The sequence below is a fragment of the Ixodes scapularis genome, unplaced genomic scaffold (assembly GCF_016920785.2).
Source record: "Ixodes scapularis isolate PalLabHiFi unplaced genomic scaffold, ASM1692078v2 PGA_scaffold5__190_contigs__length_132052651, whole genome shotgun sequence".
Classification (NCBI taxonomy): Eukaryota; Metazoa; Arthropoda; class Arachnida; order Ixodida; family Ixodidae; genus Ixodes; species Ixodes scapularis.
This window is the reverse complement of record NW_024609880.1, coordinates 98476629-98497754: the sequence shown is the minus strand read 5'-3', so window position 1 is coordinate 98497754 and position 21126 is coordinate 98476629. Positions and strand designations below refer to the sequence as shown.

At 45.0% G+C, this 21126-nt stretch overlaps 1 protein-coding gene across 1 annotated transcript in view; it reads right to left on the bottom strand.

Annotated features, from left to right (window-relative positions):
• LOC8025683 (growth factor receptor-bound protein 14) overlaps positions 1 to 21126 on the bottom strand; it is a 74350-nt gene that overhangs the window by 8231 nt on the left and 44993 nt on the right. Inside the window, exons 2-8 of the mRNA XM_040218062.3 lie at positions 12985 to 13144; positions 8111 to 8241; positions 5024 to 5113; positions 3964 to 4101; positions 2806 to 2910; positions 2146 to 2247; positions 923 to 1114 (exon numbers count right to left, since the gene is read on the bottom strand). Coding sequence (XP_040073996.1) covers positions 923 to 1114; positions 2146 to 2247; positions 2806 to 2910; positions 3964 to 4101; positions 5024 to 5113; positions 8111 to 8241; positions 12985 to 13144 — 918 coding nt within the window. The remainder of the gene's footprint in view (positions 1 to 922; positions 1115 to 2145; positions 2248 to 2805; positions 2911 to 3963; positions 4102 to 5023; positions 5114 to 8110; positions 8242 to 12984; positions 13145 to 21126) is intronic.

Sequence of the window (21126 nt, the reverse complement as noted above, 5' to 3'; positions counted from 1 at the left end):
ATAGTTCCTGGAACACGTTCGTTCTGCTCTTGAAACATGCAGCAAAGGTTCGGGACCCACTCGTTGGGTTGTCCGGAAGTGGTAGCAGGCGCTAGGCAATAAAATACCGAACTGCTCTTTTGTGGCAAAGCACGGCTTTGTAGGTCTGGCTTTTGCCAGGTCATGGGAGGGTGCTCTCAAAGTGGTTCAACCCCCCCCCCCCCCCCCCCACGTGCACGCACACACACACACACACTCTCTGTACACTCTTTTTCCTTAAAGAGGACTGCAGCATACTCTACGAGACGGTGGAGCCAATCCAGGGCTGAAAACATACCATGCGGCATTCGATTCTAGTGCGAACGGGACCAAATGCGGATAGGGACAAATGAGGAAAAAAAAAATGGTTTGGATGTTCTGAGAAGGTTCAAATGAGAAGGTCCAAACGAGAATGAAACGAAACGAGAACGGGCGAAATGCAAACGGGACGTTTTGAGACACACCCCTTCACCCAACACACGGCGAAAGAGGGAGAGAACGGACAGTTGCCAGGCCAGTCCTACCCGTATAAGATTTAATTTCTCCACGTCCGCATTGCCACCTCGGATCGAGAAACATTCAGTACAAAGGGAAAACACTGTCTTGCTATCGCCATGCAACCACAAGTGTTCCTGTTATAATAGCGACTGTCGCTCATTTTCGTCTTGCCTCTTTTACATTTTATTTTCTTGTTCCAGGTTGTAATGTCTTGCTCTCTTTTTGAGTACTGGTTGACAACTGGGCTAGCAGGTTCATTGCTAAAGACAGAGTAAAAGAACACTAACAGACAACAGCACTGACTTCAGTCTTCATTTGCTCCGTTGGTGTCGTTGCATTGTTTGTACTTTTAAGGACATCCGGACAACATGGCTGGGGACTAAGGGTAAACGTAAATCACACGCACCTTCCAGCCGTGGGCTTCTGCGGCAGCCACGGCCTCGGCCTCCTGGGGGTCCTCGATGACGCGCCCCTTGTTCCCGGTGAAGTCCATGGCCACCCACGGGGAGGACATGGGGTCTCTCGTCTCGGCCGTCCAGGTGTGGTCCCCATAGCGGGACTTCACCTCCTTGTAGTTTTCCCGCAGCTTCTTGCCAAACTGCGCCGGGACAGAACGCAGACGTCAGGGACGGTAGACAGTGTCGACGTAGACCGAAAGCAAGAGCTCGCGGGCAAAAGCAACGCCAGAGTGCAACGACAAATCGAAGTCAAGTTTGAGGGTCTTACGCGTCGAACCAACGAAGGGCATCGAACACACCTCTGTGAAGGACCAAGAATTAATTTCGTCCACCTAGAGGTTTTTTGACGTACAACCAAACACTTGGTTGCACGTTTGCCTTCTCTGTAATAAGTGCAGCGACAAGGGTTGAGCGCTGTTATTGCAGATTGAAATCAGTCCTCCTAAGGCCGGTTCAGAAATTTGCATTTAAGTGTGGCCGACTGCAGCCCTACAATTCCTTTCATTCCACCACAATGCGTTGCGTGGAACTGAAGCGTGGCGGCGCCAGTGTGCGAGTAGCATCCGAACGCTTTCCGGTCCCAAGCTAGCCCGAAGGTTTTGCAGCATCTGCGAGATCAAATCTATGCATTATCTACGAGAAATGGTCTATCGTCAGAATTATCTCGAGCCCACGATAAAAGCACGATGCTCAAAAAATTAGGAAATGTATGCGGACCGGAAGAGGGCCAGGGATACCCAATAGATGGTACTAGAGTGTTATCTCATAATAAACAGTCGCACTGATACAACAGGCTCATTCATTTGATTTACCCGCACCGGCACCAAAGAGTGTAGGGCGTGTACTTCCGGTCGTATCTCAATACACATACTGGAAGTCAGTGGCGTAGCCAGAAAATATTTTTGGGGGGTGCTCCAAGGTACTAGTGCAATCACACACAATTTAAAAAAAAAAAAAAAGGAAGAAATATATATATATGGATATATAATAAAGTAAAATTTCGGGGGGCGTTCTAACACCTGAACACCCCCCCTGGCTAAGAGCCTGCCGGAAGTACACTGCCTTACACTTTTCTGCACCAGTGCAGAAGGTACAGGTACAGGTAAATCGAACGAGCCTAGTAAATAGGTTTCGACGTAGTGCTTGAAAAATACACGGGGCCCAAACACACCTTTGCAAGCCTGAGGGCAATGATCCAGCACTGGCGCTGTTGCTCCGTGTCGCTGCAAAACCACATCAGATCGGAGCTGCCGACGCCACCCACTCGCGTTGGCTGCAAGGAAATAAACAGTTGGCCACCGCTTTAGGGAAAAAAATCGCACAAAAACACTTTTTCAACTGCGAAACCCAACTTTCTGCTCCTAGTGAAACCTGGCAAGATCTGGTGTATGTTTCTGGGTTGGGAAATCTCGACGCAACCTTTTATGCATCGAAGCTCGTACCACGACTTCCGAGGAGAACACCATTGGTTGCCGCTGTGGTCGCCTAAATTCTTACGCCTGCCAATAAGGAGTGCGGTGTCAACTGGGAGGGAGCCCCACTGCGGCAGAGTGACAACATATTCTATGTTAAAATATCCCCTAATGATGCGGGTAAGATAAATAAATAAGTGTGACACAAAAAAAGGCAGGTGTGGGGCACACCACAGTAAATGGAAACGTGAACGAAGGCTACTATATTACTAAGCTTAATACATAATATTCTTTTTGGAAAACGCATTTACTGTCCTTCCTGTTGCCTAAAGCTATAATATATTTCTGAGAGTAATTCCTTCGACAACTCGTCACAGCTGGCCATGAAAGCTACCACTAATGCACTAAGCAAAACCCACCTTGAGGCAAAACTGGAAAGCCGTTGGTCCACTGAGGTTCTTGTCAAAAGGCGCATAGACGTTCCACTGAGAAAGGTCAGCTATCTGCTGCAGCTGCCAGGATTCCTGTAATTAAAACAGCTCATAATCAATTTTCAACCTAACAACAACCAATCGGGAAGAATATCTTGAGGTCTGCCTGCCTATTCAATCCTATACTGCTTTTATGCAAGGGCCCATCTGGTCTCAGTTGTCTACCTAACTTGGTAAGGCTCCATAAGCTACCCATGCACAGTAGCCTGATAAGAAGCAAGGTGAGCAGCAGATTCGACATGTGCAAACGTGTGGAGCATAACCGCCGCAATAAATGCGTCTCGATCCTGCGTTCTTCTTTGTGGAATTAACAAAAGCAGACGAGCTTTGCCGGCGACACAAGAACAGAATGAAAAGCTATGGCGTGCCAGCCTTAACATAAAAATTTCCCGTTTCCATCTGAGCACATAAGAGCAGTGTCTGCAACAAAGAGGCATGGTATGTATGGGCACCAGGAGAAACCCGGGTCTCAAAAAAATTGCCCAACGGTAACAGTAGGTCCGGGAGTCTAATGCAGAGACAACTTTCTAAAAGGGCAAACATTCTCTGGGGATTGTCAATTGCTAGGCTCATATGCAATATGATGCAATGATTCGCCACGTCGATGGTCTGGGTGAAAGTAAAAAGGTGAGCCTCATTCACAAGTAGAGCAACTTCTTTGAGCAACCCTGGTACTGCACATTGTTGAGAGCTTTAACATATGTACCATACTATATATAATTGATGCACAGTTTTTAAACAGACCCGGGTATCTATCGTGTCCACAGACCCGGGGTATCTATCGTGTCCACTGTCCCACCAAACTCGCAGATAGCCATGGTATCACAATCGACAGAAGAATTTCGGCGACTTACGGACAGCAATAACATCCTCATGCGAAAATTATATCTGCGCAGATTGCATTATTGTAGAGAATCATTTTCTCAACTTTGTTTGCTATGTTTCTTACGTAGAACGCTACGAATGGCTGTATGCGTGCTTTGTGGAAAATTAGATGCACGGGTCTTGTAGATAAACGATGTATCTATTACCCGAGTAAATATGTGCTAATGATAAGGCGGCATGCCGACTCTTCGGGGCACATACCTTGAGTCCGGAAGACGTTACGGACAATGCGGTGCCTTCCAGGTGGAACCACGAGCGCTTCCAGGACTGCTTTCCGGGTTCCCGGTACCACAGCAAGCTGTGGACCACAGGACAGTGGTCGCCTTGGCTCAGGAGGTTCTGAGAAAAACAAAAAGTTGGAAGGACACATTACTTGGACTGCTCTCAGATGGGAGTAGAAGGTTAAAAGCACAAAAAAACAACCTGTTTCTTATACAAAAAAAAAAAAAAAAGGCATCTTGATCGAGTTAGGTGGCAAGTTGGACTGAGAATTCAGAAATCTTCACCTCCAGTCACGACGGCAGTGAAAAAATCTCCTTGACCAGCTGCAGCTCGTGTACACTTTCATGTGACTCAAGAATGTTTTACGGTTAATTAACTGGACGTTGCAAAATGCAAGTTTTTGTGTACTATAAAATTGCCACAGTAAGGACACCGCCAGCCATCAAACACACTCATGCTCCGCTTCACTGAGCTCAGGAAAAAAAATATGCATCTGCACAAATTCCATTGCTTGGTTATTAAAAGGGCACTGACACCCCAAGGGTCGTATTTTTTTTTTATTGTCTCAAACGATGCACGTTGTAGTCATAAACACGCAAAAAAAAAAAAAAATGCATCGCAAAAAAAAAAAAAAAAATTTACTACGCGCGCGCGCGCATTTTTATTTTTGGCGCTTTCCTCTCCCGCTTTTCGCCTCCTCGCTTCTCTTGATTCGCGACGTCAAGTATCATGAAATTTAGAAGGTTTGTAGGTGACATTTCTATAACATTTAATAACATCAATTGTAAAACATGTTTCTTAACGCAATTGCGAATGCACTATGGCCCTTCTTTTTGAAATAACAAAAATCAGAGTCCGTTCTGGTGCTGCCTCCTGGATTTGTATCCTCCCACGCAAAACAGGCCCATGACAAAATGCTGTATAAGGGGGTAGGAGGGAGAGGGGGCCCCAGCAAAATGAAAGATTTCGGGGGGGGGGGGGCCGGGCCCCATGGGCCCCCCCCCCCTGGTTACGTGCCTGCGGCAAACAATGTACATACCTGAAGAGTTATCAATCTTGCAATGTCCGTTGACTCCGCTATGCAGTCCAGCTGAGATCCTAGATCCACCATGTCCAGCGAGAAAAATTGCTGAAAAAGAAAATCGAAATGGAAAGAAAAAAAGAAAAGAGAATGAAGAGGGGTTCATTCCACCGCTTGCACGTGTACAGCAGATCAGAGAGAGGCCCTCCCAGGTACAACCATTGTGAACCGGCCAACAATGGGTCTTCAATCTCCCTTTTCAGTCTCTCTAACAATGACTCTTTCCGGTCACCGTACAAAAAAGAATGGAAGGGGACAGTTTCAATAAAAAGACATTCCCCCCTTATTGCGAAGATTTCTACCTGAGAAGAATACAAGAGCTTTGATGGCAAAAGCTTTTTTTCCACTTTGGGTGGCAACAGGACTTTTGCCTCGTCTGCAGCATTTTCAATTGACTGCAATTTCTTGCCCAAAGTAAGGCTTATTTAACTACATTTAAAATAATAAGACGACTGCAAAACCTAAAAACAAAATGACTAGAAATTTAAATTGACAAAATCAAATAAAGAAAAAGGATTATGCAACTGACAGGGAGTGGTGGTAGGATCATATTTCTCAAGCAAGACTAAAAATTTTATACAATTATATTCTTTGCGTGTTGCATAACAACTCCTAGAATTAAAGGGACAATGAAGACGATTTTATTTAATTTTTTTAAATGGTGTTTGAATGCTTCTTGGGAACATAGCATGCCGCCCAATTTTTTGTAGACATTTATGACGCGTATTTATGTGCCGACGAAAGAAGTAAAGAAACCGAAACTGAACCATCTCCAGTCTCGTTTCTGGGCCTCCGAAAACGGAGGTGACGTAGGGAGTGACGTCAAGTGTGAATAGTCGGTATCGGTAGTATTTAGGAGATCGAGACTCTGGTTACCGCGGTGGGTTATAGCAGCGCGGTGGCGCGGGCGCTGCGCCGACTCTGTCAACATGGACGAATGCCGCTCTCGCGAGCGAGTTCGAGCTTCCGTTCAGTGACCGAACACCAACGGAACGGGAGTATGTGTGTGGCGGCCACTGCCATCACCCGACGGAGACCGCCCAGCCGGCAACGAGCGGCCCGCATGCCGAAGGGCGGACGCGGGGGAGATGCCGAAGGGAAAGCGGCAGCGATCCCGCCGTTCTGGGATCCGGTTCTTCCGCGGACGTCCTCTTTTTGTCGTCGAAGAACACGAACAGCTACCCACACGTGAAAACTAGCATTGCCCGAACGAATACTGGTCTTCAGTCGACCGTTAGAACAGCCATCTACAGCTACCATTGCAAAATCTTTCGAGTACCGTGTTCTTTTTTAATTTTATTTCGTTGGCTCATAGTTGTTCGTTGCCGGTTTCGCGTCCAGCGTAGCAAAGAAAAAAAACAATGATGCTGCTTTATTTATGGTTTAGTAATCATTTCCGATCCGATTTATACTTTTGATGGTTATTCAAGTGGAAATTAGAACAGTATTTCTAAAAATTGCGAACTAAAACGTGACCGAGGCAACGAGGTAGGACCGAGGGCACGTTTCTCGTTTCGACCAATCGCTAACGCGTCTCTTGTGACGTCGCGCTCCTTGGCCCCGCATCGGTCACGTGAGCTCCGCTTCTCCTGGCTTCTCCCGCAACTCTCGGGGCGTCGCCCCAGTCGATTCCGGTATGATTATTACCGCGACTGTTTAATTGATTTGCGCGGCACACAAGCGCCAGTTTTGGCTGAAATTTGGGCAACGTGGCCTGAGACGTGCCTGGAACCCAGTTCAATCGCGAAAAAGATCTCCGAAATTGCCTTCATTGTCCCTTTAAGTATAGCCAGAGCCGTACAGGAACAGTTTTATACCAAACCTGACCTCTGTAAGGCTGAGGCCACTGAATGAAATTGTAATTAGGAGTTTCACATGGGACGTTGAAAGCTTCTGGATGATACTCTGCTTCACCATAAAGGCGAGTGAAGCCAACACTACAAGCGTGAGGATGTTGCTTTGAGCCACACTTGGGAGTTCGAAAGCAGCCATGTGTGGCAGGCATTGCATTTGGTCTTAAAGCTTCTCCTTCACATGCACGTGTGGTAAAGCGAGGTATATTCAAGAAGTTGGGAAACTACAGAGTTTCACCAACTGGTTTTGTTGTTAACCACATCTGACCAATAAAAAAAAAAAGAAGCTATGCCTTTCGCTTGATTGGCTTCTTTCTATAAACAGAGAAAAAAAAATTCAGTTGAGCCACCAAAGTATTGCAAGGGTGCGTAAAAGGTGCTAAGTCTTAAAGGAAAGTCAAATTTGAAGAGCTGCAAGAGTTTGGATGCAGGCCCCTAAAAAGTTTTATGTGTAATGCTTTGTTTCTCCAACCTCACTTGTAGAATGTATGTAATCAATAATGAAAATTTCATCCTTTCCTCTGTCGTCCGCTGCATGCCGAGCACCGGACACGAAGAGAGCAGAAGAGGAAAATATGAAAGTGACGTCATTGTGGTGTCAGTCAGTGTTTCAGCCAACTTTCAAGCTGGAACAGGGATAGATGTCAACAATGATGCTGCAACAGATTTGACCAATCAAAAAAGGCAGAGCACAAAATTTCTACATTTATGGGGTCAGAACGAGCATTAAACAAAGAACCTATAGTCCTGAATATAGCAAAACAAATCGAATATATATAAAATCTGCACATAACCGTGACTTACGATTGAATTACACAGATGCTGTCACATGCTTCGTCTGCCCGAGGCCCCTTAAAACCTCTATCTAGCGTGCCCTAGATCTGGAAGTTTCACACGATGCCTTAATTCTATCATCCTCTAACAAAATATGACGGCAGTTAAAGCTGGAACAGCCTGAGGAGGAACACCGTGGAAATGTCAGGCTACATTTCGCCAAGAAGCCTCGCTTCTTCGAGCTAAGACATTGCACTAAAAAGGTGTCCATCCACCGTTCCTCACCACTGATCCACGAGATGAAGACATGGTGCAAAACACCAAAGAACTGTTTCACCAACCTCAGTCTCCCGACATTTTCGAGATCCCACATATGTTTCAGACACGTGCGGTGCTTTCAACGTGACTTTAGACTCACCAGGGGAGAGTTGAAGAACTCATATTTCCTGAAGTCCTGACGAAAGTAAAAACGGTTGCCGCCCTTCTCCTTATTCCTGCCCCAAGACGCATAGACCTGCAGAACCTCCTCGTGATCTTCCAGGCTGCGTTCTGCGAGAGAGAGGAGGGGAGCGTTAGCATCTACAGTTATGCAGTAGAGTTTGCAAAACAGACCTAGTAAATTGTGTTGTGTTTTGTATGGGTTCTGGAGGTAAAAGAGAGGGCAATTAAAAAGACGAGTGAATAGACAAGTCAATCACATGTTAACCCTAAAATCTGTTTTGGATCAGGTGTCTCCTATTAAGGGCATAATAAATACTAAAGAAATTTTCTACAAAAGCCAGATATGTACGAAAGTGTGACTCCGAGATATATACAAGGCTGCGAAAAGCCCAACAGCAAAAGGCCGTAGTACCAACATATCACCCAAACTGCTTTTGTAGCAGCAAAATCGTCGTTGGGCCAATTTTACTGCATGCAAATCGAAGGCTAGACTTTATATGAACGGTACAAAACGATCTTCTCGATATCAGATTATTCTCGAGCAAACATATTTCTCGGTACAGCTGTATCAAACCAGCTGCTTAATTGTTAAAATAAGCTCAGAAAGATAGCATAGATGAAAGAACTATAAACACATTAACCTCTTTTATGAACACCTATTTAAGCAAACTTCCGACAACAGTCATGAGGCACAAACTTTTTTTCCATGGGATTTGATTTTTGGGAAAACTAGAAAGTTCTAAGACATCGGTAGGGGGAGGTCTTCTCAGATTGCACACCCAGTCTCTTAGTAAGGATCGAAATCGCCGGCTCGGTTCCATAAAATCCAGCTGTGCCAACTCATTCTCAATCAAAAAATGCTTCAACACACCTGGGATTTAACAGAAATGCAGGCATGGCATTTGAATGTCAAAGGGTTCTTATCCTTCCTTCGCAAGAATTTAGCTCGCACCAAAGCCTAGCCAACAAGAAAATGCTACTCGATGAAGGTCTGAACTGCCACTATTTTTCCCCGAGACCACAAAGCATGTTGCACAGATGCTTGTAAAGTTATCTGCATAAAAAAAAAAAAAAATAATAATAATTTTTTTATAGTTTTGGGTTGGAAAGGGCAGCTGGAAACCCAAGTTTGCCTCATAAGCAGCTGCACTCTGCTGCCCCGCCCTGCCCTCCCTTTCCCTCCATTCTCGAAGGACTGAAATTTTTAGCCTTCTTTTGCTTTGTCATACCAGCAAAAGTTTCCTTCACTTGCAGGCTATGCATGCACCTGTGCCAACATGCCTTCCAGGAGATACCCTTTTTGTCTGTCCATACATTCTGCAATAGGGGGGCCTGCCATTGTGAAGGGAATCGCGGTTCTTCAAACCTGAGCAGCTGTTGGTTGCTGCAATGGTCACGCTATTCGCACATCTCAAATTCAAATGCGGTAGCTCTTTCCGCAGCTGCTGGGTAGGGTTTGCAATTGCAACACCATCCCCGATTGTTGCGATGTCCAGGGACAGGTGCCCAGCAAGTGCACTATGTAAAAACAAAGGGTAGAATTACCACCAGGTTGGTGGTAATTCTAGCGGGGAACACAATCCAAGAGGGAAACCCAGCAAGAAGTCAGAAGTGTTGGAAATATTGAGCATCTGACATGCATTGATCGAAAATATCTTGCCATGTCTGACTATGTTTGTGAAATGCTAATTTGCAAGTTCCCGTCTCTCTATTCGATAGATAAAAGACAACGGTGGTCAGCAATCTGCAAAGGTCATAGTGTTCATATTTTATTCGAGATCCTTCCCCATCTTTCAAGCTATCGATGTTTCTGGCGAATTAACCCTACAGTCCTTGCACTTACGAGTGAACAATGTGGAAGAAAAGACTGCCTTTAGTCGTTCCTCTTTACATATGTGCTCTCCAATACCAAAAAAAATTAACACTCTAAAAGTTGTGTGCCAAGATAGACTTTCTAGTCACCTAGAGAAGAAAATGCCTCTGTATAGAGAGAGTAAGGAATGCATGTAGTTAGAAGAAAAGGTATCAGGTCAGCTCTCAAAATGTTTTTGATGTCATGCCAGGAAATACCTGTCCACAAAAAGCTAGGCATTACACTCAAGTTAGCTGCGTGTTGGTGCCTTTCCGTGCCAGTGCTTGGTCGACAGCCAAATACTAGTATGTATGAAAAGAAAATGTGTGTCTGCTGCCACCCTTCACTGCTTCCAGTGCAGCAGTAGGGCTGGTGCTTAACGGCAGATTTACACTTAGCGCGTTCCAGTTTAGCCCACCTCCTTCTTTAATATATCCTTTCCACTTTTTATCTTGCCCCAACTTGACTCTCCTCGCAGCTTAGAAGGATCATCTTCCCTGCAGAAAACAGAGGTTGCATGATGACCTTTAAGAGGCTGACAATCTATATTAGGTTTATGAAGTTGCATTGTTGAATTCATACATCAATAATCTTTTAAAATGGGCATATGGACACTATTCTTTACTTCTGTTTAACCCCTCCAACATTGCAAGCAACCATCGGGAAGGCCATTTTTTATTTTTCGCTCTTTCAATCGTTATTTTACCCTTGATTTAAAGTGAACCTCGACATCAGCCATCTTTGCTACTGTAGACTTCCTGATTTAATCAAAGAAAAACAGCAGCCACAGACAAGAACATTTCTGTATGGCCCATATGTGGGAGAGTTGTGCCTGTAAGTCTTCCACGTTTGGCTCTGGCACACTAACCAGACATTGTTTATTGTCTGGTAAGCAACATCTCCAATTTCAGCAATGTTTGAAAACAGATAGATGACTTTTTCGCCTCAAAGCCGGCACACACGACTATTGTAGGATTCATTTGCAGCCTAAACATAGGCACAATGTTAGAAAAATATAGTATTCTGAATCGTACAATTTTGTTGTTACCTACTTTTATGCAAGTTTGAATGTGTCTTGTAAACCTAACAAATTTATGCATCCAATCTCCTTTCCAGGAGGGCCTATTAACACGGAAAATAATTATAATCCTGTTTCACAGCTGTCCAAAATATTTTCAGTTGGCTGCAACCACAGAAAAGAACTTTGACACGCAACAAGTGCTCCCAGACTTAATTCCGTATGGGTATATAGTATAAAGAACTTTGTTTCATTTGAGAGGCAAAAATAATCCGTCATTCACACCACCCTGAAGTTTTGACCCACCCAATCTAAACACATCTTTGAAATACCCAAGCTTTACTCTTTCTGGCACGCTATTGACTATCTCTCAATTCAAAACAGCTTTTGAGAATTTGAGAAAGGGGCGAAAAAGGTGATGCCAAAGCCAACATTCCATTTTTCCCGCACTTTCTCGTGGTGTGTCGTCACATGTTGTGTAACTTGGAAGTTAAGAAGGCAGTCTAAAAAATGCAATATTTTGCCAATGTTTTTGTTGTTGTTTTTTTGGCTGGCATAAACATAATTAGCATTCATTTTACACCATCAAACTTCTTGTAACCCTCCGGAAACAAGCTGTAATGCCCTCATATTAGATCGGATGGATGGATACTAACTAATAATAATGGCTGTACCCTTTATAGTAGGAGGTAGTTTGCGCCACCTAGTCTGAAGTCAGGATTGCAGTGTTACCGGTAGAGCCTCTCAGACCAAATTGGAAACTTCAATAATTTGGAGAAAACAAAATTATTTTGACTTGCAATTTTGGGTATTGGTTTATATGTCTTTTAATGTGTTGAACCAATTTTGAAGCAAATCAGTGACTTTCAAAATTTTGAGGATCAGAAATGGTACACAGCTGGGTCAAAGCACCCATTACAAACAGCAGTAGGGAAAAAAAAACATAAAATGAACTTACAAAAAAAAAAATGGTATGAGCTGTAAAAAATTGTGTAGCACTTTTCAAACCCATAGTAAGCAAAAAAAAAAAAAAAAAAAGGTTAGACCGCGACAGTTTTGATTGCTGTAATAAAAGCGATAAAACAAAATTTCACTACCGTTGTCGCTTTAGAATCTTTATGGCATGAGTGATAACCGACTAGGGACCGCATATGGTCGAACACAAAAAAAAAAACTAAAGCAGCTCGGAGCCGAGCAGTCTGGCACTCCTCTTTTTATGACTCACTGGTGAACAAGACATACGCCTGTCGCTTCCATGACTCTACATCAATTCCTCTCAACTTCCACAATACTAACTGCGTCAACACAAAAATCAATAAAACAGTTTTATTTATGTTTTTTTAAAGGAACTGAGGAGCAGGAACTTTTACTTGGATGCAATAAACGGAGAATAGATAATATCTGTATAAATACCCCCCCCCCCCTTTTTTTTCCTTCCCGGGGGGGGGGGGGGGGGGAGAATTGAAGCAATATATATATATATATATATATATATATATATGTATTAGACGTGGAGAAACATATATCAACAAATGTACCCGAGGTAGAAACGGGCAGATCTGTGAAATCGTAACTGAACGTGCTAAATTGCACGCACTCAAAGCGGGTAGCAGACGACGAACCGAGCGCAACAAGCAGACGACAAGCCGCGCGCAACAGCAGACAAAAAAAAAAAAAAAAAAAATCTTTCGAGCGCAGCAGACGACGACACGCGAGATGTGTTTCAAATATATGAATCCCAGTTACTCCAACGGGTTACCTCACATGACAACATAAGGAGAGCAACGTTAAACGCAGGTAGGTTTTTGGAAAGCCAAGGTAGAAAACCTTTACCTTGGAGTGAGATCGCAGCAACCGCTGCAACTGCAGCCTCTCATCCCACGACAGCAACGTAGCAAGCACGTTTCTTGTCGCGCTAGCGACGCAACGCGATAGCGCAACACTCGCACCGCTCGGATGGATAAAGCAGTTTCTGACTCACCGATCCTGAGCTCGGCGAGCCTCTCGACGAGTGTCCAAGTCGGCGACCGCGCCACGTTCAGCCGCAGCGTGAGCAAATGACACAAGTCGATGCAGCGCAGATTCTCTTCTACGACCAGCCGCTGGCTGCCGCCGTCCGCCAGGTGGAACGTCAACGCCGCCTGTCGGAACGCGCGAAGAACAGAGTTTCAGAGCGGGCACTTTCCCCTCTCTACTCGCGTCTACTCCCACACAAAGCGCGTCGAGCTTCGCGCGCGCGCACAGTCGCACGCACACTCGCAGACGGCGGCCGATTTCGCAGCAACCGCTTGTTGCTGAGGGGACGGTTCAGTGCCTTCGTCGCAGTCCGCGAATCGCCATTGGTCGAGAGCGGGGAAAGGAAAAAGGTGGCTCGGACGGATTGCACAAAGACGCCGTGTGATTCCGTGTGCAGCTAGCTCTCTCTCTCTACCCCGTTTAATCATCCAAAGAGGCTGTGATCGGGTGAAACGTTATTTAAAGCGCGCCGCAATCTAGGTAATTAGGTTTCTTTTTCTTTACTCTTTCTTTTTATCGCGTTCGGTTGACGGGAGTTTGTAATTAGCCGATCTCGTTGCGTGTTCCAACTGCCGAAGCAGTACCAGGGATTAGATTAGGACGAAGACGCAGAAACTTTATTTTCAAAATATAAGCATAAGGAAAATCTAGCGTACTCGGAATACCAATAACAAGAATAACACAGCGCGCGGGGTTTAAATACCAATACTATAAAACGAGTGACGTGGACGATTGATAACAAAGCTATTTGCTAACTTCGCGATTTTTTTTTTACTCAATGTTGGAGCAAAATAAATGTGATATTGAAGTAATACAAAACTGCATAGTTAAAAAGCCGCCATTGATAGGATTCGCTCATTATTGGTGAAACACGGTCCAGAAATGGTAGTTCTATTGTACCATTTAAAAAAAATCAATAAGATCACGCAGGAGAAACCACTTCGTTGCAGAAAAAATTCCACAATAACGCTCATTCATTCATTTATAAGCCATTTTGGTTGGGGTGGCAGGGAAAAAAGGTGAAAAAATTCACCAGACCAGGGTCCCACGCCCCATACAAATTTCAATGCAACACAGCAAAAAAAAAAAAAAAAAAAAAAGTGTATATTTATATATATAAATAAAATAAAAACAAAGCACAACGAAGTGTGCTCAACAAACAACCGCTCACACACACACACACACAAACAACACAATGCTATCCAAAACAAAAATACCTGAAGAAAAATAGACATTTCTACGCAAGGTTTTACACGTTTTCGATGATAAAGTTCTGCATTTTTTCTTAAAACTATTGAGAGACGTTGCTATTTCTGCCCTATCCAAAATTTGTGGATACCTATTGAGAAGTTGTGCAATTTGCTGTGTTAAAGTTTGATCTCCATGGTTGTGCGTGTCCTCTCTCTAACATGTATTACACGTCTTAAGTTGTAGGGAGTGTCTTTTAAAGGAAAATGTATAAAAAAAAATCCCTGCTGTTTATGAAATAATCATAAATAACTTTTGTAAGGTTGAATGGGAACGTCGTACAATTCCCCATATGCCAAGCCTATAAGAAAGTTTTCATCGATAATAAATGAATCATGCGTTTGAGTTCACTCTTGGTGATTTTCTGTTAGCGACGTATTTCGTCCGGAACGGCTCATAAATAATGGAGAGCAGATTAGCAAAATCGTTCGTGCTACTCGGTGCCATCCGCAGGGCGGCTTGACTGTTTAAACTGGATCAATAATCATTTCTGTCGCCCTGTTTCGCTTTTCGATGGCGACACCAAGTACGTTACTACGACGCCGTCCTCCCTCGCCCACTCCGCTCACCCTCCTCCTCACTTTCCTATGACGACATCAAATGCTGCGATGACGTCACAGTCTTTGCGAACCCCCGGCCACTCGCGGATGACGTCATCACTTCATGCGCGCTCGCGCGTGTCAAAGGAACGACGGCGTCGAACCCAAAACCGCCATTTTCTCCCTCCTGTAACAAAAAACTTCTTTCAAGTCAAACGGACAAAAAAAAAAAAAAAAAAAAAAAAAAAAAAAAAAACTGAACACGTAGTCATATTAACTGATGCCTGCATGCGTTCCCTCATCTCGGATGTGTTAGTTCCAGCCGAGTAAAGCTCGCGGACCCACTTTCATGGGTTCATGTTTTAGGCAACGCGCTTATTGCTGTAGCGCCATAACCAATAATCAGCTTTTTTTATGGGCTACGAAACGTGATCCATAAAAAAAAAAAAAGAAAGAGAGAGACAAAGTTGTAAGTTGCGCCGAGGGCTAAAACGTTCTCAGAACTATCTACCGCGAATCACGTATAGGCATAAAGAGAGCGACAGAGCACGAACAAGCGAATGCTCGTAACCGGCGCGACACCTCGAGCTGCTTGGCCAGAGAAATTCGGGGTTCGTCGCTATCCTTTGACGCGTGAAAATGCGAAAATACATCGGCAACGCCACATGTTCGCGCTAACTGCGGCGTGATCTGTATACGCCGAGATAGACCAAGTCGGCCAAGAATCCTTTGAAAACTGAAATATTTCCTGTCTCGTTCCGATCACTAGAATTTCAGACAACTGCGTTTCTCCGACAAATACAAACCAAACTACTACTACTACAAAAAAAAAAGAAAAGAAAAAGAATTATGTATATTTATATATTTTTGCGAGAACATATGATCTCCCACACTTGCCATTTCCGTGGCAAGTTTAAATTTAAAGTTCATATCCTCTCTCTGAAGGGAAAATCAGAAAAAAGACAAAAAAAGAAAAGAAAAATAATAATCAGCATGTATCTGTTCGACTACTAGATCCTCGCCTTTCCTTTGCAGTCGCAGAAAAGCGGCTCATCACTTACGTCGTGCTGCTGCGGTGGCGCTGCCGTCGGCACGGCGCATGCGCAGACGATGCACCTCTTGCGAATCTGTTCTTTGCGCACGCGTGGCTTTCTCTCTGACTTGTGTACGATACTCATTAGAGGTAATCGAATCACTCGTTGTCGGTTATTTTCCGAGTAATTTCGTAATGATTTGAATGCATTGATTAGCAAGTAATCGCAAGAATGATCTATTACTTTTAGAGGTATTAAAATTACTCGTAACCGTTACTATTTTTTCCCCCTCCCCTTTCTAATGGCACCCTTTGTTTCTCTGCAAGTTTCCTACTGAGGAACCCTCGACCCAAGTCTCCAACAGGAGGATTTTGGGGGATCGGGATAAAGTTTAGAATTATGATTAAGTCGGTGATCCTAATCCAATGATGGGCAGTGCGAAAAACCCGACTTCAAAACGGCAGAAAAAAAAAAAAAAAAAATGACACCTTGAAAATCTGATGTAATCGGAAAAGTTACGGTTACTTTTTTCAAATAACGGCCAATTACTTTACTTCTCAAGTAATCAAGTATTCTGATTGAATACTTTTTTTAAAAGAGAATACCTGTAACTGTAATCGAATTTTTTTATTATTATTTTTTATTTTTTTTTTTTTGCGGGTAACGTGTTGAAGACGTTTTTGATGGTTCCTACCCGTGACGTCACAACCAAGGCTATCGACTGCCAGAGACGATTTCGACGGAGCGTCTAAAAAGCACGGTGGAAGCTCGTAGTGATCGCCGTGGAAGTCGACAGTTCGACATTCCTCTTAGTTCCGTTCATGAAGAGAGAATTTCGTCATACTCGGGACGACCATATAGTGAGCGTTTGACCAATCGTGGCAGGCCGACCACAGCGACGCTTTTTTTGGTCGCACCCCGTCACCAATACTACACAAACAACGCAACGAATGGTCAATCTGTACAAGATGGACGGTTTTGAACGCGACAATTTGCTCTAAACCTCATCCGCTCTCTCTATCGCGACAAACAGATCGCCCTGCCTTCCACGCGACGCGATCGGTCGGAGTCTTGCGCGCATCCATCATCTTTCGGTCGATTGATCGCCTTTCAAGTGCCCAGCCGTTCCCCGCTTGGCACGTTGGCACGCAGATCGCGTGCCAACGTCCGAATGAGGGCGGGGGAAAAAAAAAAGAAAGAAAGGATGGGGAGGGGGGGGGGGGGGGGGGCTCGCAAACAATCAGCAACACGGTAGTTTCCAGAACAAAGAAAATTTCACGCGTCGCACCGACCGTAGGTCGTGTAAATTAGCGAGTTTTCAAATAACAACGATAGGCAATCTATAACGATACTTCGCGCACGCACCGTGCGCTTTTTAGAAGGTCACGTGACCACCCACACAGCGCTGGAACGGCTTCGATGGCTCGTAGCTTCCTCTTCGGTCCATCGGAAGGGGAAATGAGGTGCACTTTATTGTATCCTACGCGTGACCAGCTGCAATTTAGCGACGCAGAATAGACCCTTTCAGGCAACATTTCATGGGCGCCGCCATCTTGACGTCACGTGACCCTGCCGCCATAGCCGCCCTTCAGTTTCTCGCCATTCCTCCGCGTTGTGTGCTGCACCGGCGACTACCGGAGCTTTGTTTTCGCGTTATTTTACGTTCCACGTTGAAATAGTGTGTTTTCTTTAGGTCTTTTGGATATTTTAGGGTTTAATTTAATCATTTGATATCTATATTTCAAGAAAGTTCTTGTATTTTCTTATTTATGAAATGGAATCGGACAGCGAATGGATCGACGGTACAAGATTATGAAATTTCAATGAACATGTAAGTTCATCCCCTTCTAACGTTTTTCTCGCTAATAAAGATCAGTCAACACCATTGCGACATATGCAAATTTCAACTGACGCAGTAAGGCTATCGCAGTCGTGCTTCTCGCTGCATGTGCGCGCTCGTTTCTGTAAAGCCGACCCGCATGCTAGCGATTTAGCGTGCGACGAGACGAGCGACGGCGACAACGACGAGAGTCAGCGACGAAGATTTCTCACTGTCGCCTGTTGGATCGTTCGGTTTTTTGGGTTTCTAGAAAACGTCGCTCACCGTCTTGGTCGCTTGCTCCTGTCGCTTCCATGCGGTTTGCCTCATCGCGCGACTGCCCGAGCGACAGCGACGCGGGTCACCGTCGCTTGTCTCGTTGCTCGCCGAATCGCTTGCATGCGGTTTATATTTAATATCGAGGCTCCAATGGTTCAATGGTGTGTGCATCGAAATTAATTGAGTATAAACCGCATGTAAGCGATTTGGCGAGCGACCAGATAAGCGACGGCAACCCGCTTCGCTGTCGCTCAGTCAGTCGCGCGACGAGGCAAACCGCATGGAAGCGACGGAGCAAGCGACCAAGACAGTGAGCGACGTTTTCTAGAAATCCCAAAACCGCGCGATGTGACGGCGGAAGTGAGAAATCTCCGTCGCTCGTCTCGTCGCACGCTAAATCGCTTACATGCGGGTCGGCTTTAAGGAAACGAGCGCGCACATGCAGTGAGAAGCACGACTGTGATAGCCTTACTGCGTCAGTTGAAATTTACATATGCCGCAATAGTGTTGATTCTTCTTTATTGGCGACAAAAACGTAAGAATGGGATGAACTTACATGGTCATTGAAGTTTCATAATCTTGTATCGTCGACCCATTCGCTGTCCGATTCCATTCCATAAATAAGAAAATACAAGAGCTATGTCGAAATATAAATATCATATGACTACATGAAAGTCCTAAATATCGAAAAGACCTAAAGAAAATACAAGATTTCAACGCGCAACGTAAAAGAACACGAAAACGAAGCTCCGGTAGTGGCCTGTGCAGCACACAACGCGGAGCCACGGCGAGAAACTGAAGGTCGGCTATGGCGGCCCGGAAAGCGCGCGAAGGGCGCGCCCACTGGTGGCAGTTCGAGTAACTGACTCGCTGAAAGCGTCTTATCGAAAACGCAACGGCGAAGGGATTGGTTGCCCCAAGGGGGTATACGATAGCGATCTGTGCGTCGCATTGGATCGTGCGCACGCTACATCGTGTTCGTACCGCAACTAAATGCTAAAAAAGAAGAAAAAAAAAAATGGAGACAGGTTTTATCTTTGTGACGTCACGACCAGAAGGCGGTGCCGGCTCCGAAACGGTACTGGCTAGGTGGCGCAAAACGCCGTCCGATTTAAAGATTTCGGACGTATTATGGCCGTTCGCAAGCGCCCAATGCGAATGCCTGCATACGCATCGGAAAGAAGATTCTGTGCGTGCGCAGCTTTCGTGGACTTCAACCTGATTCGGGTAGTGCGATTTTAGTCGCGCTTTCGCTGCTGCCACGTCGCTCGTGCGACCTTTTGGATGCACGAGCGTCGAAAGCTGCGACGTTCAACGTCGCAACTGCGAGATCGCGAGCGAAATCGCATCATATGAATCGAGCTTGAGAAAGCGAGACCGCCGCATGAAACACACCAAATAAAGACACATGTGGAACTTGCGTCTATACAACTTCCTAGGGGTCAGCTAACTCAAAGTGAGCATATAAGCGTCAAAAATAGCTAAGTTGCGAGTAATTATGTTCAATCGAGAGATTTTAGACTAATTTTCTTTGGAACGTTAAGAATTAAAAGTACAATGTAACTTGTAGGTAATTGTCTTCAATTAAGCGGTTTCAGCCCAATTATCTTTATTATGCTAAGCATTGAAAGTAATGTTAGCTGTAAGTAATTATGTTCAATCAAGTGGTTCAGGCTGTTTTTTTTTTTTGTTTTCTTCTACAACTTCTACGGCGCAATTGTTCCTATAAATGAATTTTTTTTTTTTCACATTCAGATTTTGAGAGAATAAAATTTACTTTTATCTCGGGAGTTCCATGAAACGTCCCGTGCGACGTTGTGCCTTCAATAATGCCTTTCCCTGTGCGAATTGCTCGTGCACGCGCCCAACAGCAGAGATACATTCTCGCGCTCGTGCACCTCCGACAGCGATGATAAACTTACTTGCGGGCACGGACCAAGCGTCTCTGAAGCACGAGCTTCGAACGTGCCTGCATGCAGTTTTTGTACATGATCAATGTGGACGTCATGTACAAGGAAGGAACGCGACTGAGACAGTGTTTACAATCCTGTCTTTTGTATGGGCAGTGTGACAGCGGTTCAACAATCGCCACGTTTTTCAACGGTACATACAAACAGGCAGACAGGGACCAGAGCGCGTGAAGCACGCATCGATTCTTTGGCAGGTTTGCAAATCACTCGAGTTTATACCTGCATGAGCAACGAGAAACTTGGAGAGCGGCTGCAAAAGATGTAGCCTCAAGTGCACGCTGCACGAGCTTGAGGGTCGAATTGGCCGTTTCCGTTCGTCGCTCTATAAGGAGTATTCACTGGGCGCCATATTTGTGGGTGCTGTCTAGAGCGCATGCTCAGAACGAGCCCCCATTAATAGGCTGCTAAGACCGGCAATCTTGAGGGTGCGAAATGCACAAAAGAACTGTGGAAGCTCGCCATCAGCACGCGCTCAGCAGTCGTGCACACAGCTATGGCCGCCAGTGAATATACTTCCTATATGATACGCTCGACCCATAAGCTGAGACGGCAGCCAATAATGCTACGAGCGCAACAACACGAGGCTTTGAATTAACGTTCTTCCGCAGAACGAGCGCTCGCGTCTCAAAGTCAGGTGCGCGGGCTATTGACGGCATTACCTCGCGAACCACAAGTTCGATGGTGTTTGTAATGAGCATGGTGGAAGCTTGAGATTATAGTGCTCTCAAAGCAACATTGCCAACACCGTCAAAATTGAAGTTCTTACATCACTCTTATTTCCGTCGTTGAGAAATTCTTTGCTGACGTTATAGTCCCCATTCGGCCAATTGTGGAAGGTCGATCACGGCGACGCTTCCGATCGCTCACGTCGCCGATAGCTCGAACTTGTATACCTTTGGCTGCTGTCAACTTAAAAAAAAAAAAAAACGAGTTAGAGGTGAATGGTAAAGAGTATTTTTACCCCGTCAATCTGTAAATCACGTTCGTTTCACCCCGAAGGTGCAACTAAAAGCGAGAATCTTTTGACCGCCACTAAGCGCGAGGTGTATTGCCCCGCACTGACATCAGTCGTGTCGCCTTTTGCTGACATCCTCGAAAATAGTGAGTGCGCGCGTAGCTTTGATAGGCGCTCAGTCAAGATACAGTCAAGATGCGCGAGAGCGGAGATTCCGAAAACGCCTCATATGACGTCACGCTCCGGGAAGGAGGAGCTTCAGC